Raw genomic sequence first — 24,741 nt, forward strand, 5'->3', positions numbered from 1 at the left:
TTATTTTTATTTATTTATTTATTTATAGACTGTTTATTTGTTTTATTTTTTTATTTTATTTTTTTAATTTTTTGTTTATTGCAGTAACTGGTTTATAACATTGTAAAAATTTCAGGTGAACATCATTATACTTCTATTTCTGCATAGATTACATCATGTTCACCACCAAAATACTAATTACAACCCATCACCACACACATGTACCAAATTATCCCTTTCACCCTCCTCCCTCCCCCCTTCCCCTCTGGTAACCACCAATCCAATCTCTGCCTCTATGTGTTTGTTTATTGTTGTTATTATCTACTACTTAATGAAGGAAATCATACGGTATTTGACCTTCTCCCTCTGACTTATTTCACTTTGCATTATACCCTCAATGTCCATCCACATTGTCACAAATGCCTGGATTTCATCGTTTCTTATGGCTGAGTAGTATTCCATTGTGTATATATACCACATCTTCTTTATCCATTCGTCCCTTGATGGGCACTTAGGTTGCTTCCAAGTCTTGGCTATTGTGAATAATGCTGCAATGAACACAGGGGTGCATGTACCTTTACAAATTGGAGTTTTCAAGTTCTTTGGATAAATACCCAACAGTGGAATAGCTGGATCATATGGTAGTTCTATCCTTTATTTTTTGAGGAATCTCCATACTGTTTTCCATAGTGGCTGCACCAGTTTGCACTCTCACCAGCAGTGTATGAGAGTAGGAGGGACATTTTTAAAGGGTCACTCTGGCTGCCGTGTTAAGAATAGTCTCCAACAGATTTATTTCCTAAAGAAGCTTCCAAATATTCTGTTTACTGGCTCATCAAAAAGCACAGGGAACAGCAGTTAAAGGCAACCATATTCTGTCACCATGTAGCTAACAGCAGCCAATTCACGCATCCTCACTGTGCCACGTGCCAGGCTCTGTGCCAAGCACTTTACATACTTTCTGATTTAATCCTTCCAACACCTCTATGATATTGTCAGCACCAGTAGCTCAATTTTAGAAACAAGAAAAAGGAGATTGTAAAAGTCAGTAACTGGTCCAAGGTTTAGATGAAGTAAATGGAATTCTTGAAAGCTGTAACTTGAAGAACTGTTTACTCATGCGAAGAAACATTGCCTAAATAATGCTTATTACCCCAGTACTGAGGAACTAAAGATGGTGATGGTATGGGGGTTGGGAGGAGCATAAATGTTTGAGTTCAACCACCACATCCTTCTTTATTTTAAAAAGTTCTGTCTAGCCATGGCACCACAAACTTACCAACACTGTAACTGGACTGACTTGTGCAGGGTTGACTCCTAAGTTTCTGTCTAGAGGTTGGCCTCTGTGTGGTCTGTTCTGTACAGATTCCGGCTTTTAAGGAGGCAGCACCCACCGCTGAACCAACTTTTCTCTAGGGGGTTCCTCTCAAGCTGCGGTGATTTAAAAACTCACTCACGCAGTGCTGCTCAGAGGGATGTCCCGGGGACCGGTGCTGGTCTGTGACAAGATAAGAAGAGGAACTGAAAGTGTATATAAACTTTGATGGCCATTTTAAAGGGTGATTTTATGTCTGCTGAATCAAATAAATTGGGGCTTGTGTTTAGTATATCTTGTTTTTAAACTTCATTTTTCATGTAACTCATCTTTATAGTATTTTACCTGAGAGGCTTAATATATAGACAGACAGTGGTACAAGCATATATAAAAATAGAATCTGACCCACAACCTGCAGCAACCTGCCTAAAAACCCCTTATCTACAATAATCAGTTTCCAAGCTGCTGTAAATTAGACTTGCAGGAAGCCAGATTGCTAGTTTAGTAACAATCCAGGAAGCTAAACAATAACTACTGTAACAATTGGCCCCAAATGGCAGCGACTTGATTAATAACTGAAAGCTTCCCTAATTTTTGCCCCTGCTTCCAACTTAGGACCAACCAGAGAGGCCAAACATGGCTGACAATCACATAGGATGCCCCTTTCCTAATTAGTCTATCTACAGCTTCTCCAGACGGAGAAACTCCAATCAGGGCACACCTGAGGCCTTCCCTTCTTGCACTATCAGCCTTTCCCGCTCCTCTGCCTGCCTTTGAGTCTCTGTCAAAACGCAAGTGATGGTGGCCAACTCCCCTGCATAGCAAGCTCTGAATCAACTGCCTTTGCATCTCTCATTTGGTTGCTCTCCATTTATTTCCAAGTACCGAAAAAAAAAAGGAAATAAAAAACAAAACAAGGGTCCTCCACAGCAGACAGTCTCGGGGCTCGGAGGTCGCCTCCACGCGGAGACCTCCAGGGCAGGGGAGGGGAGAGCAACCGGGGCACGCACCGCCAGGACAGCGGGGGTAAGGCAGTCGCGAGATTCTCCGGACCCAGAGTGGGTCGGGAGTGCAAACGGACAGGAGCCGGGCACCAGCGTCACCGACAGGAGAACGAGCCGCCACACCAATGCGCATTCCACTCTCTCTAACGTCTGGGCCTCAGAGCGCAAGACCCCACGGCATGCGTGGAGCTTCCGCGCATGCTCTTGACGCACGCGCACTCTCCGCACTGCCCCTCGGGCTGACGTCACGTCCGCCGGCGGCGACCACCGCGGCGGTGAGGTGCTGTTTCTGCGGCGGGCGGCGCCGCGCGCGGGTGTCCTGCCGCTTCCGTCTGTCCGGCAGGTCCGCCTCTGGCGCGCTCGCCCCCTGACTCTTGGCGGACGCCGCGTCTCCCGCCTGCCCGCTGGCCGGTCAGCGCGCCGGGCCCGGTTTCCGCTGCCTGCCTGGGACCGCTTACTCTCAATCCAGGTGTGGTTTCCACTACTGGAGGTGAAGCATACTAGCGAGCGTGGGACCTGGGGTCTTGGACCAGGGTGTGTTTACTGTCCTGTCAGGTGAACGCTCATGGGCAGGAATGTAATTTACAACGTTTCGTCCAAGAGGCCACGTTTGCCGTTGGAATGCATTCTGAGAATGGTGTCCTTAGACGGCAGGCACCGGATCGCCGTGTGGATGCTTCTTTTAAATAAATCCCCGAACCCATTTAGCATTTTAATGCTTTGGAATTTTGTTTCGAAAAAACATTTGGTCCCCAAAACTCAGAACCCTTTGGAATTTCTCATTTTAAACAAATCCTAATCTTTCCTGTGACTGAATCGGCTGGGAGCATATCTTTTCATTAAGAAATATCTTGGTTGTCTGGAACTCAGTCCTCCCCTGGTCAGTGGGGAGATCTCAGGATTTCTGAAACCTGAGGATTATATTCTTTTGCAGCAATACTTTAAACATTTGGGTTGGGCAGAGCAGTACTTTTTGGGAAATGCATCACAGCAGTTCTATTCTTAGAATACCAGTCTTTTGTGTGTGTGTGTGTGAGAGGAAGATCAGCCCTGAGCTAACATCCGTGCTAATCCTCCTCTTTTTGCTGAGGAAGACCGGCTCTGAGCTAACATCCATTGCCGATCCTCCTCCTTTTTTTCCCCCCAAAGCCCCAGTAGATAGTTGTATGTCATAGTTGCACATCCTTCTAGTTGCTGTATGTGGGACGTGGCCTCAGCATGGCCAGAGAAGCGGTGTGTCGGTGCGCGCCCAGGATCCGAACCCCTGCCGACCGCCAGTAGCGGAGCATGAGAGCTTAACCGCTAAGCCACGGGGCTGGCCCAGAATACCAATCTAATTGGACTTTTTCTTGGTGACTTGCCGTCGGTCTTATGAAGGTTATTGTGAAAGAACCTGAGACTGCTGAACGTTTTGAATTCTGATGCCAGATTTTAAGTCGTCATTCTGTCTCCAGCTCTGTGGCAGCACTTGTCAACTGGCTACATTCCTGCCCCTCTTGTGGTTTATAATTTGATGCTGTTCATCTGTTATGGGTTTTGAATTTTGATTATTACATTTGATAGGATTGGTTTTAAAGGAAAAGAAAGCTAAGTGAGGAACTTGTTGCTTTTTACTTTTTTATCACTTAATTTTTCATTTTACAAAATGCCCATTTTAGAAAACACAGCTAAGCAAAAGAAATAAAATTGAAGTCATCTGGACTGATACTACCTAAAACTAACCATTGCTAACATTTCAGAATATAGTCTCATTTTCTTTTAGGCACAATATTTGTAAAAACAAACACAGAATCATAGTGTATACTGTTTGGTAATCAGTTTTGCATGAGATCTTGTCTGCTTATTTCACTAATTTTTTTCTTTGAACGGGCATAATGGCTGGGTGCTATCATAGGTAAAGTAGGAGCCCTAGTGCGTGAACCTTGTGCCATCTGTTTTAGCAGCTCAGAGGACTTTTCTTTTATGTCTTGGTTTTTGGCCAAGGTGCCTAGGTGAGGTGGTGTTAGAGTTGTGAAAAAGGGAAGATTTAATATTGAGTGCTATGCAAGGACAGGCAGTTGATCATAGTATATCAGATTGCTGAAAAAGTTGGAGAAAATCATTGAAAAATTTATCAGTTCTTCATTCTTTGTTTCTATGCTCACTTTTTCCCATCCCTACTCTGTTTCTCCTCCAAGCATGAAACATGACTGAGGACTCGCAGAGAAACTTTCGTTCAGTATATTATGAGAAAGTGGGGTTTCGTGGAGTTGAAGAAAAGAAATCATTAGAAATTCTCCTAAAAGATGACCGTCTGGGTGAGTTTTATAAGTTAAGTTTATTGGTTCTCAGTCATCTCAGGTGTTCGGAAATAAATGTTACCTGAAAAGACATCCAGAGGTGTTTGTTACCTGCTATATTTAGTGATAGGATGACAGCAGAATGGGCTATTTTAGGAGAAGTTATGGATTTTTCAAGTTTATATTTCCCTGAGATAGAGTTGGACGTTTTTGAAAGACCTCTTAAGAAGTCAATAATATTTTTTCTCATATAAGACCCATATATTTTCTTTTCTCAAATTTTTTAGAAGTGTCATCATAGCTTCTGGGTAAGTTTACAGCAACTCTTGCCAGGATTTTCTTTTATGGAAATACTAAGACTGCGTTATGTATTGACATTTTAGTTTCTTCTAAGCCAGTAACAATAAGGTCTGTTCTGTTGTTGACTAAAGTAAAATAAACTGAACCATATTAAAAATAGTACTTTATATGCACAGAGTGCTTTTAAAATTTCAAGAACATGTCCCATCTGATCTTTGATCCTTACTAGACAGTCTGTGCTTTAAGTATGTCTGGTATTATTATTCTCATTTGACAAGTAGGGGAATTGAGGTCCAGGACAGTTGAGTGTGGTTTTTTGGAAAATGTGGGGATTAGAGGGCTGTCTATGCCACTCACTAGCTATGTTAACTCAGCCAAGTCACTTAACTGCTTTGAGCTTCAGTTTCTGCATCTTTAAAACAATAACTACTCAACAAGCTTGCAATGTGGATTAAATGAAATAAAATCTATAAATAGTAACTACTGCTAATGTTATAGGGAATGTAGTAATATATGCAAAATGCATCTCCTATGCTGTGAAACCTAGTTGTTTTTAAATAGCTGGTTGGTGGAACACCTGGGCTAGAAATCAGACCAGTGTTGCCTTTACTAGATTGACAGTATAGTAGACTTCCTCTGAATAAATGTCTTACTATACTTTAAGTTTTAAAAAATGAAATGCACTTTTACATATTGTGATCACCATGAAAAGCTTCTAACTAATTGTTTTTTTCTTTCTCTAGATATTGAGAAACTTTGTACTTTTAGTCAGAGGTTCCCTCTCCCGTCCATGTACCGTGCATTGGTATGGAAGGTGCTTCTAGGTATGAGACCCAAGAGTTGGAAGATTTATCTTCAAAAATGTTGAATGATGGGATCATTTCTTATCTTATCAGTCAGAAAAAGGAGGGTTTGTTTAGGCCCTTTACTGAATATTGGGTCTAACCACAGGAGACTGAATTATTGCTCATTATGAAAGCCTTTAAAAAGATGACTTCAGTGGTAATACATTAAATATTACTCTAAGAGTGTCAGTTTTTTTTTTTTTTTTTGTGAGGAAGGTCAGCCCTGAGCTAACATCCAATGCCAATCCTCCTCTTTTTGTGGAGGAAGATTGGCCCTGGGCTAACATCCGTGCTCATCTGCCTCTACTTTTTTTATATGGGACACCGCCACAGCATGGCCTGACAAGCGGTGCTTTGGTGTGCGCCCGGATCCGAACCTGTGAACCCTCGAGCCGCCGAAAGGGAGTGCATGCACTTAACCCCTGTGCCACCGGGCCGGCCCCAGTGTCAGTTTCTTAATGATAGAAGAGAAAGTAACGGATGTTCCCGAGACAAGGTGTAGGAAGAGCATTGTACTGGGAGAAAGAACTAGTCTAGGCTTTACTGTTAAGTGGGTAACCTTGAGGAAGACCCCACTAGACCTCATTTTTTTTGCATCTGTAAAATGAAGATATGAGCTAAATTAACTCCTAGGTTTTAGCTCTCAATTTATTAGATTCTGTGATTCCCAGTGGTACATGTATAATTTTCTAATGAGTGCTATCGGAGTCAAAAAGGGATTGGAGAGTTTTTATTTCCTAGAAGTGCACATGAGTAAATTCCAGTGATGAATGGCTGAAGGAGAAGGGAGCATGATCTTGCTCCATTTTTATGGAAGAAAAAGTGTATTAGGTGCCACAAGTGACTGGCAGCACCCCTTTGAACCAAAGGTTTTTTTTTTTTAATCATTGCTGAGCCTGGTGACACACATAGTACCCGTCCATTACCACCCTCCTTTCTTTCTTAAAAAAAAATCTTATGGTAATCCCAGAGTTCCCCTATAAGGTAGGTATCAATACCCCAATTTTACAGATGAGGCAAAGACTGCAAGGCTCTATGACTTGCCTAAGGCCTTATAGCCTATAAATCGCAGAGCGAGGATTTTAGCTGGGGTTTGTAGAGCCCATTTGAAGGTGGGATAGATTATAGACCTCGTTTTCTTTCCGAAATGTACTATATTTTCAGGATTTGAGAAATCTGCCATTCTAAATCTGATTTTGTAATATGGAGGCAGCGAGAAAATACAAACCATACTAGAAAGCACAGCATAATGACTTTTTTAACGCATCTTGGCAATCTTTGTACTCTTATATTTCTAGTAGGTCACTGGGCAGTTAAAATCTAGAGAATAGGTGACAACTATTTTAGTTTTTCCCTGGGCATTTTTTCCTTAAATTTTAGTGTTTCCAGTGGCCATCAAAATGAATGCCTTCCACAGGATGCCTTTTAGGTGGTAATGTTGATATTATCTATTTCTGCTGGAAAATACTGTGTGTGTTATTAATTAGTAATACCAGTGGACTAGTGAGAGGTGTATAGTTGTACTTTGTGGCACTTCCTGAGTGCCAAGCCTTATTTATCACCTCTGTTTTGCTGACCTGCCTTTATCAGCAAGTCTTTGTTGTTATTTTTGAGGTACTTAAAGGCACTAGAGATTTAGAGATGTCAGCCGTGTAGGAGACAGGCTGACTCTTCCTAGCACAGGTTGTTGATTACTCAGGGACCTTGGCATGCCTGCTTCCTGATACCATGTTAGGTAGATATTAGAAAGAGATTTTTAGGACTAACTCTTAGAAAATAAGTTTGAGTTTAACATGAGAAGTGCTGTGCTGCCTCTAGTAGTATGATGAGGGTTTAACTACAGCTATTTAATCTGTATTAGCCCAGATTTGGAGGACATTGTAGTGTATTCCCTTGGCTTTTCTGGAAGCCTGGCACAGAACCCCATAGCTAAGGTAAGTAAAGATTTGTGTTAGGAAAAAGAACATTTAAGCAAGTTTGGTTCTAACATTAACATGGCATCACGTTAGCAAGAGTCTTTAGAGCTCATCCAACTTTTATTCTTTAGAATACTGGATTTGTGGTTTTTTGCACCAAAGAGTGATCCATAGTCAAATGTACTAGCTAACACTTATGCTGGCTTAGTATGTGGCATATACTTTCTAAGTGCTTTATGTATGTTAATTTTTTATTCATGACAGCAACTGTATGAGATAGGTATTATTATTCCCATTTTTCAGATGGAGAAGCTAAGGCATAGGGAGCTCAAGTAAGTTGCTGACAGTCACTCAGCCAGTTAATTGTAGAGCTAGAATTCAAACCCAGGAACTTTGACTCCAGAGTCTGTGCTGCCGTACAGTCTCATTAAGTTTAAAGAGGCTGAAATAAATAAAGTAAGGTGTTCTTCTTTATAGCAAAACTTAGAGCCTTGAAAATTCATTGTTACTATTTCCCAAATCTATTTGACCATGGTACCCTTTTCTCATGAAGACTCTTGGGGCTAATGTTCTGCAAAGAACATTTGGTGAAATGCTTATCTATCCCATTTCCACCTCTGACAGATGAGGAAACAGGTGCCCAGAGAGACGTTTGTGAGAGCCCTGGTGTTATCAGATCTGGGACTGGAACCTAGGTTTACTGAAGGCCTATCCAGCACTTTTTCCTGTGTTTTCTGCATGCCACTTGTTTATAAAAAAGATGTGGTTCTTGCTCCAAAGCCTAATGGGTAGACGTTATATTTAAATGGGTAGTGAATGTAAAATGGCATTGAAATGTAACGTAAGGTGGTCTTGTCAGTGAAGATTGGCGATTTCTGTGGTCCTGAAGATAGGAGACTTTGTGAGCAAGTTTTAAGTATTGGGGCAGAGAAGGATTCGATGGGTTGTTGGTGGTTCTGAGGTGAGGGGGGCTGTATTGTCAGCTAGAGCTGCTGTAACAAAATACTACAGTTTGGGTGACTTAAACAACAGTTTATATTCTCATGGTTCTGGAGGCTGGGAAGTCCAAGATCAAGGTGCTGGCTGATTTGGTTCCTGGTGAGGCCTCACTTCCTGGCTTGAGGGTGACCGCCTTCTTGCTGTGTCCTCACAGGGCAGAGACAGAGAGAGAGAGAGCTCTGATAGCTCTTCCTTTTCTTACAAGGGTACCAGCCCTATTGGATTAGGGCCCCACCCTTATAACCCTTATATAATTAGGGCCTCATTTAACCTTAATTACCTCCTTATAGGCCCTGTCTCCAAATACTGTCACATTGGGAGAAAGGGCTTTAATATATGAATTTTACGAGGACACAATTTAGTCCAAAGCAGTGGCCAAGTGGAAAAACTAGAGATAGTCCTCTAGGAGCTAAGGATGGCCCCAGGCTCATAACCATAAATTGAATTAAATCATCATTATAATTGATGTGGTTATTATCTTGAATTTAGGTGGCACACTTATTGAAGGGCTTTATGATGCCATTTTATTTTTCTTTAATAGCAGTGTTGCAGTTGCCATTCAAATATCAATAGTATTTGAAATTTAAGATTGTTTTATAGTGAGAATTTCTAAAAGAGAATCTGTATGGTAATTAAATATTTGTGTAAGTTGTAGTCGAATTGTGTTGGGCAGCTTCACACAGGATTCTCTTTAACAGAGCAGGGACTTGGATTGGTGCCTCAGTATTTTGCCTTTCTTTTTTTTTTTCTGGGTCTCTGTATAGGGATCCTGCCTCCACACCACGAGTCCCATGCCCAGGTGATGATGTATCGCAAGGAGCAGTACTCTGATGTCCTTCATGCCCTGAAAGTCATTCGCTTTGTCAGTGATGCCACACCCCAGGTTGAAGTCTTTCTCCGCATGTATCAGCTGGAGTCTGGGAAGTTGCCTCGAAGTCCCTCCTTTCCACTGGTCAGTGGGACGTTTGACACTTAGCTCAACTCTAGACCATCCCACCTTGCCAGGCTTTGATTGCATCATGTTTTGCCCTAGAAACTTTCAGTGGCTCCCCTTTATCTGTAGAGTAAAAACAACACATCTTTCCCTGGCATTCATGGCCCTGTACCTTCTGACCCAATCTGCCTATTTTTTTTAATACATTTTATTTTAAGTCATTTCAAACTTACAGAAAAGTTTCAAGAATACTACTAAGAATTCCCATATACCCTTTATCCAGGTTTCGCAGCCATTAACATTTTACTATATTTGCTTTGTCATTTTTCCTATGTGTGTGTACATATTTTTTTCTAACCTATTTGAGAGTAAGATGCAGTCATGATATCCATTACTTCCGATTCCTTCAGTTTATACTTCCTAGGATAAGGACACTCCCCTAGGTACCCATAGTACAGTCATTGAAACCAAGAAGTTGACATTGATACCATATTAACATCCAATCTTCAGACTTCATTCACATTTGACCAGTTGTCCCAGTAATGCCCTTTATCACAAACAAACAAACCATAAAAGTTTTGGTTTCAAACTTATCGAACTTTCTTATCAAGCTTTTACCCACTGGTTTTACCATTTGTTGATGATTTAAAATTTTTTTTAATGTTTTAACTCTTCATTTAAAAGTCATTTTAGACATAGAAAAAAGTTGCAAAAATAGTATAACGTTCCCACATACCTTCACCTAACATCCTCAGATATTACATTTTACATAACCATAGTATAATTATCAAAACCAGAAAATCAGCATTGATAAATACTATGAACTGATCTATAGACCTTATTGAAATTTTGCTGATTCTCCCACTGATGTCCTTTTTCTGGTCCAGGGTCCAATCTAGGATCACAAATTACATTTATTGCCATGTCTTCTTAGTCCCCTTTAATCTGGAACAGTTCTTCAGTTTTCCTTGTCTTTCATGACCTTGACACTTTTGAAGAGTATTGGGCAGTAGAGCGTTTCTCAGTTTGGGTTTGTCTGTTGTTTCCTCATGATTAAAATCTGTGTATGCGTTTTTGGCAGGAATACCACAGAAGTGTGATACTTATTTCTGTTGCTGCTGACTTTGATCACTTGGTTAAGGTGGTAGCTGCCGGGTTTCTCCCATATAAGGTTGCTATTTTTCCCTTTGTAATTAATAAGTAACTTGTGGGGAGGTACTTTGAGACTATGTAACTATCCATCCACTAATGAACCTTGCCTGAAAAAATTTGTACTACGCTGATTGCCAAATGATGATTAACTCCTTCCTTTTTTCTGCATTTATTAGTTGGCATTCTTTTATAAGGAAGAGTTTTCCCTTCTCTACCATTTATTGATTTATAGCAATATAAAGTTATGGATTCCACTTTTATTCAGTGGCCTATAATCCATTACTACCGTTATTTCTTTTGGTGTTCAGATTGTCCCAGCTGTGGCCAGTGGGAGCCCATTCAAGCTGACTTCTGTCTTTTTGACAAGTTCTCATCATTTTGAGCATTTTTTTACTTTCTGGCACAAAAAGATATTCCAGACTCGTCTTGTTCTTACCCTACCCTAGGTCTGGGATCAGCCATTTCTTTTTTGAATGGAGTAGGGTATGTAGAAACCAAGAACAGGGGGCTAGTTATGCTCATAGTTCCTGTGTGTCATTGCTTCTAGGCCCTCTCAGCAGACAGAGCTAGGAAATAGATGTATGTATACATACACACATATTAACACATAGCTTTATATGTTTATACATCTATTTATCTCTACATATTAAAAACCCTGAGTTCACATTAATACCTCCCTTTCAATCCAGTATCACAAGTTCATTCCAGCCCTCACCCTTTCTATATTTGCAACTTCCTTCTCTGACAGTTGCAAATATGAAAAGGCTCCCATTATCCTCAATATGTTTACTTCTTTGCTCATTCCTCTGTATGTAACCAACACTGCCAGCTGCCTCTTGGCCCTGTGGTCCTTGGCCGCCTACTTGGCCTTGACCCCTCCTTGACCTCAGGCCCACAGGCCCCAACTTGATTTTTATTTTATTTTATTTTATTTTATTTTATTTTATTTTATTTTATTTTATTTTATTTTATTTTATTTTATTTTTTTGTGAGGAAGATCAGCCCTGAGCTAACATCTGATGCCAATCCTCCTGTTTTTTTTTGCTGAGGAAGATTGGCCCTGGGCTAACATCCATGCCCGTCTTCCTCCGCTTTATATGGGACGCCACCACAGCGTGGCCTGACAAGCAGTGCGTCGATGCGTGCCCAGGATCTGAACCTGCGAACACTGGGGCGCTGACCGCTTGTGCCACCAGAGCAGCCCGCCCAACTTGCTTTTTAAATTTCATGTTTGACAGACTCCTTATTCTAGTTACTTGAATTACTTATTGTTTGTAAAGGAAAAAGAGGGGTAAGAGGAAGAGGACACAGAAAGGAATGATGATGGCTCTTGGGCTTTGGCTATTTTATTTGCAGTTCACTCTAGTCATTTTAATGTTTTGTTTTGTTTTGTTTTTTTGCTAAAATAGAGTGAATTGTTCAAAACAGGGGTTTGCCGGTAAGTTGTGCTATTCTATAAATTTTTTTTTTATTGCAGCTTGCAACCACCAGTACAACAGTTTGTGCTTTGACTTGTTCTTTCTTTTTGAAGTTAATGACATGGTTCCCATGGACAAACCTTAGGTTTTATTAAGTTTATCAAGAGAGAACGTTCCTGAAAATAATTGGAACTCTTAACAAACTTCTTTAAATTTCGTTTATCATTGGCAAAGTGAAGTTAGTGGTATTACACAATTTCTTAAATTATATATTAAATTAAGTTAGGTTTTCTATTTACTCAAGAAATCTAAATAATAGGTTCTAGTTTCCACCTCTTCCCAACTCAGCTTGTCCATGCTGCAAGCCCAGACACCTTTCCTGCAGCCTCTGGCAGACATGCTGCCAAAGTGTTTGTTTTGAGCTCTGCCACCCCATGTCTCCCCGTCACCAAGCCACACTCAGCCTCATTTTTCTTATCTGTAATAAGAGTGTGTGACAGTGCGTAGCACAGGGCTGGGAACATGGTCAGCTGAAGGACGTTGGTCCTCTTCCCTGGGCTCTCAGAGTGGTGGGGGCAGTAGTGCTATGCCCCATCCTGGTGGGAGGCCAGGAAAGGAGACTTCTTGTCCCTTTCCTTCTTTTCTTTTCTCGCCTCCTCTGACACATTAACAAACGCGTAGAGAAATTTATTGTCTGCAATTCCAACTCTGTTACTCTTGACATTTTATAGAATATGAATAAATTGAAAAGAGGCCTAAAATGAAATACATTATTAAAATAGGAATTTTGATTTAACTTAGGACATTTTAGGAGAGTAGAAAGACACTTTTTTGTTTCTTTTTAACATTAAAATTCTTCCACTATTAAGTCCTAGATGAAAATGTAAAGCTTTTTTGTGTAACATATGATGTTTAAAAACAAAATAGATTTTTCAAGTAAGTTCCATTTTTTGTAAGATTTCTGTATTGAAATTTACTTGAGGGTTTACTTTCATGTTCTGAGTATTGACACAAGGTTTGAGAAATGCCATTCTTCTGATTCCTAAAATTCTGATTCTAGAGACGTTTTAACTTTTTAGGTACTTAAAGGTAGAGCAAAATTCTAAAGGTATGTATGAATGCTTTGAAATAAATGCTTAATTAGTCTTTTTGGAGTCATTTAATTTTTGCAAATTACTGTATTGACAAATGTCTCCAATTATTATTTGTACTGTTTATCACATCTTTTTGAAGGGAATTCTCCTCTAGCACTGAGAATGTTTTTGAGTAGAGGGAGTCAGCCCTTTGTTTATGATTTATGTTAACTCTTTGGTGGCCTTAACGTTAGAAGTTGGGAAAATCTCTGAGTGCTCAGCCTGAGGACTGGGCCTTTGTAAGCAGCACTGATGCGGATAGATTTCTCTGCTTCTTCCTCTTCATCTCCCGCTTGGTCTGCTTTCTAGTGATGGACCGTGTGCTTTTTTTGGTCCCACTTTGATTTATTAATGCAGCCTCTTCAGAATTTAGGGGGCAAGGTTTCATTTTTATTAAAGAAATATGTATTCCTTTCTTCTGCTGCCTCCCTCTTGAGATTTATTATCAATCTTTCAGGAGCCAGAAGATGAAGTATTTCTTGCCATAGCTAAAGCCATGGAAGAGATGGTGGAAGATAGTGTCGACTGTTACTGGATCATCCGATGCTTTGTGAACCAATTAAATAGCAAGTACCGGGATTCCTTACCCCAGTTGGTGAGGGATGATTTTTTGGCCGTTCAGGGGTGGGGGTGAGCAGTGGTACTGGGGGTCTTCAGGAAATGCTCTTGCCTCCTGGTGCTGCTACAGTTATGAGTGGACCCTCTGTAGTAGGAGTCAGCAAATGTTTTCTGTTAAAGGCCACATAGTAAACATTTCCAGCTTGGTGGGCCAGATGGTCTCTAGGTCTCTATCGCAGTCACTCAGCTATGCTGTTGTCACACAAAAGCAGCCATCAACAACACATAAAAGAATGGTCATGGCTGGATTGGGCCTGCTGCAGGCCGTAGTTTGCCCACCCCTGCTCTATGGTCTTCCTTATCCTGATCTAGAATCCACTGGCTTTATCTAGAATTATCCCTCTGTATTAGTTAAGGTTTAAGTTTGGCTATATGTAATGGAAAGCCCAAATAGCAGAAGCTTTATTGTTTTCTCTCATGTAACCAGAGGTCCAGGGGTAAGGCAGTCCAGAGCTGGTGCCACAATGCCACGGTGTCGATAGGGACCCAGGCTCCTGTCCTTATGCTCCAGCATTCCTAGGTGTGATCCTTCCTCTCATGCTCACAGGATGGATGCTGGAGCACCAGCCATTACATCCATGTTCTAGGCAGGCAGGAGGGGAACGGCGAAGACAAAAGCGAAGGGTTAGAGGGGACAAGCCAGTCAAGCCTGTGCCCCTTTAACAGACTTTCCTTCTGCATATCTGTTGGTGGTAGGACTGTGTCACCTGGCCACCCCTGTTTGCAGTGGAGGCTGGGAAATGTGTTTTTTTTTTAAGCGGGACACATTGTGATCTCCCATTAAAATAGAAGGAGGAGAGGTGAAAGGCTATGGGGAGGCAGCTGGCTGTCTGCTGTACTCTTGACTTGGGAACGCAGAGAACTGAATGGCACTTGCTTCCTCAGCATAAGCCGATGGTCCTTTGACGTTCTCTTTTTCCAGTTTTTTTCCTTATTTCTCTCATTGATAAGAATTAATCTTTTTTCTTAAATTGTTGAGTCATTTCATATGAAAATTCTATCGAAAGCAATAACAGTGGCACAGGGCGCGGGGTCAGATGAGGGGCTCTGATAAGGTTGGATGGGCCCTGAGAATCACTACTCTAACTATACAGTTACCAGGGCAGTTGGCAAGACCCCTCAGCTTATAGAGCACTGTACAAGGGTGCTGTTTATATATATCAATTAAGTAGAATTTGGTTTTTAGAATTTTAAAATTTAATCCACTTAGTTGATTTCTATGTAAATAATTTAAGCATGGCATTGGAGCATATGCAAATATAATGTTAGTTGCCTAATTAAATCAAGAGTTCCAAATTATCCCATGATTTAATTAGCTTTTCTTATTTAATATTGGAATAAATTCAATAGCATATTGAGAGTTTATGTTTAAAAAAATTCATTATTTTTGATAACACAAGTATAGATAAATACATTCTTAAAGTATTAAACAATGAGATTAATCCACTGTTCCTGTAGATTTGCGCCAACACCTCCCCATCCCCCACTTTTTAAGAAGTAAACATTGTCACGAGCGTGGTGTGTATTCTCCTAGACTATTTTATGTACATTACGATGGGTGGGTGGGTGTGTGCATGCATGTGCACGCATATGTATACACACACATATATAATAATTTTATATATTTTTTTACATATGTTGTTATTTTTTTAAAAACACATAAATGTTATCATACTGTTCGTATGGCCCTATAGTTTTTTTGTTTAAAGTCGTGAAGCACTTTCCAAGTCAGTACAGATAGTTTTCAGCCCTGACTTCCTATTAGTACCACCAGGGGACTTTAAAAAATTACCCGTCCCTTTCCTCCACCCAGACGAATTAAGTCAGAATCTCTGGGCTGAGGCCCCAGACTTCAAAAGCTCCTGGTGATTCTGAAGTGTGGCTAGGGTTGAGAGCTACTCATTTAGAACCACCTTTCTTTCTTATTTTTTTAAATTTGCTCATAGTATTTCCTGTTGAGAATTTGCCATAATTGAGTATAACAGATCCATGCTGACAGTCAACAGGCCCTTGTACATGCTCCTTTGTGTATATGTGTGAGTGGTTCCCTAGGGTGGGTACCTGGAGGATAAGTGCTCGGTTGAAGGGGAGACATGTTTAAATTTTTTAACTGCTGGGTTGTTCACCCAAAAGCCATACCAATTTATGCTTCCCTGACCAGATTCTGAGATTTCCTGTTTTATATTCCATTGCCAATACTTGATAGCATCGATCTCTTATGTTTTCGTTAATCTGGTAGTGAAAATAGTATCCCATTTTAACTTACATATCCTCAGTTTCTAGTGAGTTTGAGCAGCTTTGAATATGTTTATTGTCATTTGTATTTGTCCATCTTTTTTTTTTGTGTGTGTGAGGAAGATCAGCCCTGAGCTAATATCCATGCTAATCCTCCTCTTTTTGCTGAGGAAGACCGGCTGTGAGCTAACATCTATTGCCAATCCTCCTCCTTTTTTTTTTTCCCCAAAGCCCCAGTAGATAGCTGTATGTCATAGTTGCACATCCTTCTAGTTGCTGTATGTGGGATGCAGCCTCAGCATGGCCGGAGATGTGGTGCATCAGTGCGCGCCTGGATCCGAACCCGGGCCGCCAGCAGCGGAGCGCGCGCACTTAACCACTAAGCCACGGGGCCGGCCCTGTCCATGTTTTTATTGTTTGCTTCTTTCTTTTTTATTTGTAAGAGTTATCCATATACTCTGGATATTTATCCTTTGTCTGTTAAATATGTTGGAAATATTTTCTCCCTGTCTGTTGTACAAAGATTTTAAGTTTTGATACAATTGGATTTGTTGATATTTTTCTTTTGCTTTTTTGTATCTTATTTGGGAAGTCCTTTCTAATCCCAAGATTAAAAAACATTTTTTAAAAACTTGCTTCTAACTTTCTAAAATATTTAAACATGTTAAAATTTAGTCCTGTAATCTGTGGAGGTTTTTCTGTGGTTGGTGTCAGACACAGGTTTGACTTCATTCACTCGTTGTGGACTGCAGCACAGCCTCAGCCAGCACGCTACTGCCCTCCTCCTCTCCCTGGCTCTGATTAGCAGTCACTGAGAATACACTTCACGCCCGGTGATGCAAAACTTGTTTTATGAATGAATTACTTCATTTGAACATGTATCTCCGTTTCTAGAGATGAGGAAACTGAAGCACAAAGCAGTTGAGTAACTTGCCCAAGGTCACACAGTTAGTAAGCAGTAGAACTACCACTTACGCTAGTTGTTGTCAGTTCATCCTTTTGTGCACAGATTCAAAATTCCACCTTTATTATACACTAGATTTCCATATATATTTACATCTCTTTCTGGATTCATGTTTTTCCCCATCAAGCTATTTGTCTGTTCCTGGGCCAATACCAGATGATTTATTTAATATAACTTCCTAGCATATTTTGATAGCTGGTAGGGAAAGTTCCCTCTTATTGTTGTTCTTTTTCCAAAATGCCTTGAAGTTTCTTTTTTCTTTTTAGGAAAGAATTTAGAATCAGCAAGATACTTAATGTCCCCATGTCCCTTAAACCTTAATTTCCTTGTCTTCAAAAAAAGAGTTTATTTTAGTATGTACATTATAGTGCCTAGTACATAGTTTTAAGTAGGTACAAAATGTTTTTTGAAAGTTCTTCAGAATGTATAAGAAAAACTAAATTTCCTTTGTGTTGCTGTTTGATTTAGGCAAGTGATTTACTTAAACTTTTCTCTTTAGTTCAACCGTGTTTAGTCTACCTTAAAATTTTTTATTATTGTTGTAAAGTGGATCTCTTCTTCCTAGCTTCTTGTTAAAGTACAGTTTCTATAATCTTGTCTGTCATCTTTTCAAAGTTTTGTGGTTTTACCAAATAAATTTGTTATCACACAGCATAGGTTATTATGTAATCCTTGGGAGATGCCCACGTGATGGACAATGGTGGGTTTTTCACATCAAAAGAAGAAAAGTGTCCCTGGTGATGACGTGTTTATTATGTTGTAGTATTCCAATTTATAGGATTACATCACATCTTCTCCTCTCCTTACAAGCTTTGGGAAATTCTGCTCTTTACTGAGGCCTCTGACTGCCAAGGAGAATAGAGGCCAACTTCAGTGGTGTGACATGGAAGACCTCTGTTGTAAATCTCTTTTCAGAGCAGACTGTCCTTAAACCATCTCAAACTTAATTGTGTTTAGTCATTAAAGTAAGAGAGCTTTCTTTCATTGCTACTGCAACATTTTTTTAAAGCTATCATAAAGAGAGGGCTTTTGTTTTTTTGTTTTTATTTTTAATAAACACTGTTATCAGCCCCTTGTAAGCTTAATAAAAATTCCTCTCAGGGTGGTTAAGTCTCTTTTTTGAGGTTTTACCTATTGTTGATGAGATATGCTTTATTTTCTTTGTAAAGTAAGAATTTAGGGTCATGGAAATATTGGAGATAACCTAAATGTTCTGCAGTAAAATATAATTATAATAATCACACCTACCATTTGCTGAGTACTAAAAATTTCAGGTAATATAAACGTTATCTCCTTCTGCTAAAAAAAACCCATATATATGTGGTATATATATACCCTTTATGTTATAGATAATAGCTTTGTGCATACATTTTTTCATATATTTGCTGGTATATTTTTGGGATAGATTCCCTAAAAATGGATTGGCTGGATCAAAAGGTAAAGGCATATGTTACTTTGCTAGATATTTCCATCTTCCTCTTCCTAGAGCTCATACTCTCTCACGTCCTCACGACTAATAGATGAGAGCGCGTGTTTCTCTACACCCTTGCCAACGTGCTGTGTCCTTTTTGCCAGTCTGATAGGTGAGAAATGATACCTCAGTGTAGTTTTAGGTTGCATTTCTTTTATTATAGCAAGATGAACATCTTTTCCTATGGGTGAGAGCCATTTGCATTTTTTTCCTATGGAGTTTTTAGCTTTTTTATTCTCTATTTTTAGAAGGGCTCTTTATTTAAGGATATTCACCCTTTAAGGTTGTTTATTAGCCTGGGAAAATGCCAGGCTAATATGTTGAGTGCAAGAGCAAAATAGTAAGTTGTGTATTCAGTATGAGTCCAACTGATAAAAGCGTTTGTGTGATGTATACAGGAAAACAGATGGATGCCATACAACGTAAATGTTATCACTGATTATCTTTGGGTAGCATGAGCGTGAGTGATCTTGATGTCCTTTATTCTTTTCTTTATTTTTAAGATTTCATATAATGAGTATATTATAAATCAGGAAAAAATATTTAGAAAAATTTAATAAGACTGGCAAAAAGATGTACATTGATTATCAAGATGTTGAATAATATATTTCAAAATTTCATTTAATTTGCAATATTCATTTACTCAATAATTGTACATTGAGTGCTGACTATGCTGAGTAATGTTCTAGGTGCTGGGGAACTAGCAGTGAACAAAACAAATACAGTCCCTGCCCTTGCTGAGCCTTCAGTCTGATAAAGGAAAAAGACAACACATAGTTTAAAGTTTTCACTTGTCTGTATCTTGTTTGTTATTTGTACTGACTTCTGGATGGAATTTTCTTTGCTTTGAGACATAACATATAAATATGTGTGTTTTCACCCCTGTCACTTTGTGAGAAAAGTACATGTATACTTTTGGCAGAACCAACCAAAATTCTAGAATAAGGTTTCAGAGGTGAAAGGCCAGAACAGGAGCCCTCTGGCAACTTGTACTTTGGAGAAAAGCTCCTGGTTTGAGGAGTTGTCTGAGGTGTTCTTGAGAAGCTCTAGGAACTGTTAGGTAGGGAAGGAAGGTTGGAGAAACAGGAAAGAGTTAGAGATTCCCTGAAAGAGAGAGGGGAAAACTGGACCAGATATTAATATGTGGGCCCACTTTGTCTGGCTAACTCCTCTCCATTCTTCGTGGGCCAGCTCACATGTCACCTCCCTGGGAAACTGTTCCTGGCTTCTAAAGCCTGGGTGAGGATTCCCACCTGGACGTACCCCGTGTCCTGTGCTTGTCCCCATCATAGCTTTATTACAGTGTGTTATGGTTACTTTACTGGTCTGTCTCACCAGTCTGTACGGTCTTTGAAGGCAGGGACTTGATCTTATTTTTTACTCTAGCTCCTGTATAGCATAGTGTCTGGCTAGAGTGGACACTGTAAGGGTTCTGTATTGCCTCTTTGGTAGAAGCAGAGATGCAAATATTTAGTAAAGTAAACATTTGCATTTGCTTAGATGATAAGGGATCTGGCTGTGTTCTTTTAGATAGGGAGTAGAGACTTTAGGGTTTGACCCTTAGGGTCCATTCTTAGCCATTGGACCCTAAATACAGCAAGGTGGATTTGGCCTGGTCTGGGAAGCTGGATTTGTTACCTCTCCCAGTCTTCTAGAGTTGGCTGCTGCTTACCCTTACGTGGGAGAGGCTACCAGACGGAATCCAGTTCCCTCTGTGTTATTCCTCTGCCTCCCAGGAATTCTCACGCACATTTTGTTGGGTACAGAGCTCCTCCTCTGGACATCCCTGTAGTATGAACCTCCTTGGCGTGGTGCACAGCAGTGCTCAGCGTGGGTCAGCATATGTGTGGTCAGTGAGTGATGGGCCCTTTTCATCTCTGGCTCTTTTTGTCTCATCCTCCCAGCTCCCTCTCCCCACTGTAGCCCCACCCTAGTTCTTTGGTCTTACTCTTCCCCTTTTTCCTGTATATATATAATCTACTGCCCTAGAGCAGCCAGGCGTATCATGGGCTTTTCTTAGCTCCCCAGACCAATTGAATTTTGCTTTGGACTTTTGCCTTAGGCTGTTGAATCTGGTTAGTGCAGTTAACATTAGGGTAACCCGCTGTTCCTTTCTGCCTGGGACTGTCCTGGGAAAGCCTTCAGTCAGATGACTGGTTGCTCTGGTTCATGCTGACCTGGGAAACTGCTGCATCATCAGTGACTTGGATGATTCTGAAGCTTTGTTTTCCAGCACTTCCTTGCATTTAGCATGTACATTTTTTTCATCATAGTCTGTAAGATCAGGTAATGTTATGTCACAGGAAACGAGTAATTTCTTCCTGTTTAATCATTAGCCAAAGGCCTTTGAACAATACTTGAATCTGGAAGATAGCAGACTGCTGAGTCACCTGAAGACATGTTCTGCAGTGTCCAAACTTCCTTATGATCTCTGGTTCAAGAGGTGCTTCGCAGGGTGCTTGCCTGAGTCCAGTTTACAGAGGCAAGTATTTCTTTCAAAGACATACTGAAGGCTTGGAGTCAGAGAAGAATCCTGGGTTTTCATGTGCTCATCCCTCAGAATATAAATTTGCTTTAGAACAATATAATAATTTGAAGCTAACTTCTCCAGCAGCTAACATAACAACACATGATTCTGCTTATTATATATACAATTAGAAATATTAGAATATTACTAATCCTAATTTAATATTAATGTAAATTAATAGTATAAATATTAGAATACAAAATTATAAGAATTGAGGGCCCTCAAAGTGTTAGATGCTGTACAATATTCACATCTGAAACAGTCTCCAGGAGTTAATATAGGCCTGGGCTTTGCTTTTCCGGAAACTTGGTAGATCCTAATCTAGAGAAAATCTTGATATTTCTTAGTTTCATCATGACATCTTTAAAGTAGCTGAAGGCAGTCAAAAATTTGAGACTCAAACTCAGATCTTTCACCCATTTTAGACATGTGTTATGGGTATTTCAGAGTCCTGGCCCTGCCCCTCCCAGACTATGATGTAGTTGAGAAGAAAGGCAATACACAAGACAGTACATAACTAAGCATATGGAGCATAATACCAACTTTAAGAGGTGTAGGAATTATCAGAGTAATTATTTTAGAGTGGTTGCAGATCAATAACTAGTTCTTTAAGCCCTTGGAGAAGTTTAAGGAATTTGAACCACTGGAAAAATGAAATTGAATTTATCTAATTTCATATGCTTCTTTTGTTGTTGTTCCTTGGTGCGTAATGATTATATTAGCATTACAAAATATTACTAAAATCTAAACTTGGTTTAGGAGTTTCCTTTCCTTCCCCAAACGGTCAGGTTTGAAGCATTAGGGAATAGGCATTTGGTAGATTCCAGCAAAGCGTACTTTTAGTCATCATTCCTTTTTTCCTTTCAGTGCTGATTGTGTCTGAAAGAGATTTCAAATGGCTGATTTGTTTTGGGTTTTTTTCAATAATTATTTCATTATAACTCTTTCTGAAGATTGTACTCAAAATAGGAGTAATTTGGTTTAATTTTGTAATTCGAGATATCTAGGTAAATGTAAATTTCAAACTCACATAATTTGACGATATTTTTTTATTTTTGTAGGGTTTGGGATAAAGTTGTAAGTGGATCCTGTAAGATCCTAGTTTTTGTAGCTGTGGAAATTTTATTAACCTTTAAAATAAAAGTAATGGCACTGAACAGTGCAGAGAAGATAACAAAGTTTCTGGAAAATGTAAGTGTGCTTTATTTTGTTGATTTTGAATCTAGAAAGGAAGTCAGCTTAGCAAGACAGATTTTCCTATTGCATTAAATTATTTCAGAGAAATAACATAGTATATTTTTACATTGTAAGAAACAATTTTTTCCCTTGAAAAAGCTTAGCTTAAAGTTGCTCTGTGGATTATAGTTTGCATCCTCTGAGAGACGATGGTCTAAGCAGTGAGACTGTCACCATGTCACACCATGAGTGTGCACTTAGGACCAGAGTTTTGTCCTACTAATAGGAGGCTGGTCAAGAAAAAGAAGAGGTGAGATATGTCACTTTAGGAAGAGTAATCCTTGTTAATGGAAAAGGAATCCTGATGTTTTGGGGGATTTTGTAAGCCCTTTCATTTCTGTTACTCTCTCTGTTGGAATCCCATTTGGGTTTGTTATTGTGCTCAAGTATAAACTTAGTGCATGTTGAAAAAGGTCTAAATGAATCAGCTTTTCCCTTTCTACGTATCTTAGACTACCTTTAACTAGACAAGAGTTAGAAGTAAAGAGACTTATGCCGGAATAAATTTCACTGGACCCAAAATGTATTCTTCTTTTTTTCAATCAGTCAATATTAACATTTGAACAGTGGCCCAGTAAATAATAAGTACTAAGTGAATGTGTGTTGAATAAATGAATCATCATCATTATAGTAATTAGTGGCTAACAGTGCCAGGGCCTCTGCTGAGTAATTTTCATGGATTATCTCATGTAATCCTGTAAACAGCCCTGTGCAGTGGGGCTATCATGTGCTCCATTTTAGAGATGGGGATCTGAACCCAGGTAGCTTAGGTTAACCCGCCCAGGGACACATAGTTAGTGGGCAGTGCAGGATTGAACCCAGGCAGGCTGACACCAGAGCTCCTTAATATGTCCCAGGTGGCATGTGAAACAAGCATCCTGGCAGCAGCCTTTTATGCAATCACTTTCTGAAAAACGGTGAAAACTCCAGTGGAAATAAGTTTTATATGGTGGTGAATGAGGGAGATACTGAAGTTGTAAACACTGAAATTTCATGGAGACTGGTTTGCTTGTTCACAGATTCCCCAGGACAGCTCGGACGCGATTGTGAGCAAGGCCATCGACTTATGGCACAAGCACTGTGGGACCCCGGTGCATTCAGCCTGAACACTCCTGATGGCTGTGGACGGTCTCCAGGCCCGCCCTGAACTTTCTGTTCTTGGGACCCAGGCTACTACACTGATTGAAAGTAGAGTTCTTGCTTTGGTGCTCAAGGTGTAATTTTTTTCCAGTAAAATTATTTAATTAAGATATCTGGTGTTGCTGTGTTGTGGAGCAGCATCTTTTGGTTACACAGAAGTACACAGAATTCAACTCGGAATAGCATTTTAAAAGGGTTTTTAGAAAATAGCTCCGTTTTTAAAGCAGTTCAGTCAGGGTAGGTGGGGGCTTGAACAAGCTGTGCGTGGCCAAGCCTGCTTCTCCCTCATTAGCACCAAGCTACTTACTTTCTACTGTCTATTTCTGGAATAAAGAACAACCTCCTTTTGTTGACAACTCAGATTTGGCTTTTGTTGCTACAGTGCTTGTTTAAATCTAAGCTGACTGCTTTCTGAGGCTTCGTCTTGCTAAATAGGTTTAAATAAAAGCCTTACTTTTTTTTCTCTTTGTGCCAGTTGGAATAAAGCAGTTGTTGAACAAAATATGTCTAAATTTACCTACTAGGAGAGAGAGTACTTGCTGATATTTTGCTGGACTCATGCTTTTTCCCGATGGGACATTAAATGTTGGGTAGGCTTCAGGGAGCACTAAATAGAAATAGGAATGGGAGAAATGGCAGGTGAAGGTTAACAGCTTATGAGCCCCGGGCCATATTGCAATGCATAATGGTCACTGTTCACTGGACAGTTGCAGGCTTTGAGACTGGCGAGGGAGACGCAGCCTTTGTTTACCACTGATTCAGCTGTCAGACCTGCAGGAGCCTGGGTGGCGAGTTGGATCCTCCACCCCACCCCTCCCTCCAAAGAGGAGGGAGACCGTGAAGTCATGGAGTTATAATTCTGAGAATTCATTCTCTCCCTCATGTGTAAAATAACTGTGCATAAAGAGTTCAGAGCAAACTGAGTTGTTGAAACCAGCTGGTACTCCTTTATAGTAATGTATCCAAGAGTATTTGATTTTTTAAAACAAAAAAATACACTCAGAAGGACACTTCTTAAAGCAAACTGCTGTCTACAGTTCATACTTCACATTTCTTCATTGCTCGCCTCTGCCCCTAGAGAACTTTCCAGCCAGTTGGAGAGATAAGAAAAAGCACATGAGAAGAGATTCCTGCTCAGTTGCCTGCCATCTGGTGATCTTGGGGCATATGTGCAATTTGCAGAGAAGTCCTAAAACCAAAATAATTTTACCTCTGTTTATGATCTGCATATCGTTAGTACAACTTTTTAGTAAAATAGAGATGATAAAGTCAAGTG

General features: G+C 40.0%; 1 protein-coding gene across 4 annotated transcripts; it reads left to right on the forward strand.

The window, feature by feature from the left end:
• Positions 1–2,590: 2,590 nt before the first annotated feature.
• Positions 2,591–23,577, forward strand: TBC1D7 (TBC1 domain family member 7). Of its 4 annotated transcripts, none has more exons than XM_058555247.1 (9): positions 2,591–2,788; positions 4,476–4,595; positions 5,621–5,701; positions 9,402–9,589; positions 10,653–10,742; positions 13,732–13,869; positions 20,899–21,044; positions 22,151–22,280; positions 23,345–23,577. In XM_058555247.1, the coding sequence occupies exons 2-9, from the start codon at positions 4,484–4,486 to the stop codon at positions 23,429–23,431; spliced, it is 972 nt and encodes a 323-aa protein (XP_058411230.1). In that variant the 5' UTR covers positions 2,591–2,788; positions 4,476–4,483; the 3' UTR covers positions 23,432–23,577. The 4 variants fall into 4 exon arrangements, with proteins under 4 accessions (XP_058411230.1, XP_058411228.1, XP_058411231.1 ...); XM_058555245.1 differs by having other exon boundaries at positions 2,591–2,767; XM_058555246.1 differs by lacking the exon at positions 2,591–2,788 and adding an exon at positions 3,550–3,650.
• Positions 23,578–24,741: the final 1,164 nt, after the last annotated feature.

The sequence above is a fragment of the Diceros bicornis genome, chromosome 14 (genome assembly GCF_020826845.1).
Source record: "Diceros bicornis minor isolate mBicDic1 chromosome 14, mDicBic1.mat.cur, whole genome shotgun sequence".
Classification (NCBI taxonomy): Eukaryota; Metazoa; Chordata; class Mammalia; order Perissodactyla; family Rhinocerotidae; genus Diceros; species Diceros bicornis.

What these genes read in the sequence shown, in the direction of transcription:
- TBC1D7 (XM_058555247.1), top strand. Translation starts at nt 4,484, where the DNA reads ATGACTGAGGACTCGCAGAGAAACTTTCGTTCAGTATATTATGAGAAA. An exon ending in CCGGGTTTCTCCCATATAAG is followed by an intron (nt 10,743 to 13,731) that starts GTTGCTATTTTT and finishes TCAATCTTTCAG; the next exon opens with GAGCCAGAAGATGAAGTATT. An exon ending in GGGATTCCTTACCCCAGTTG is followed by an intron (nt 13,870 to 20,898) that starts GTGAGGGATGAT and finishes TTTAATCATTAG; the next exon opens with CCAAAGGCCTTTGAACAATA.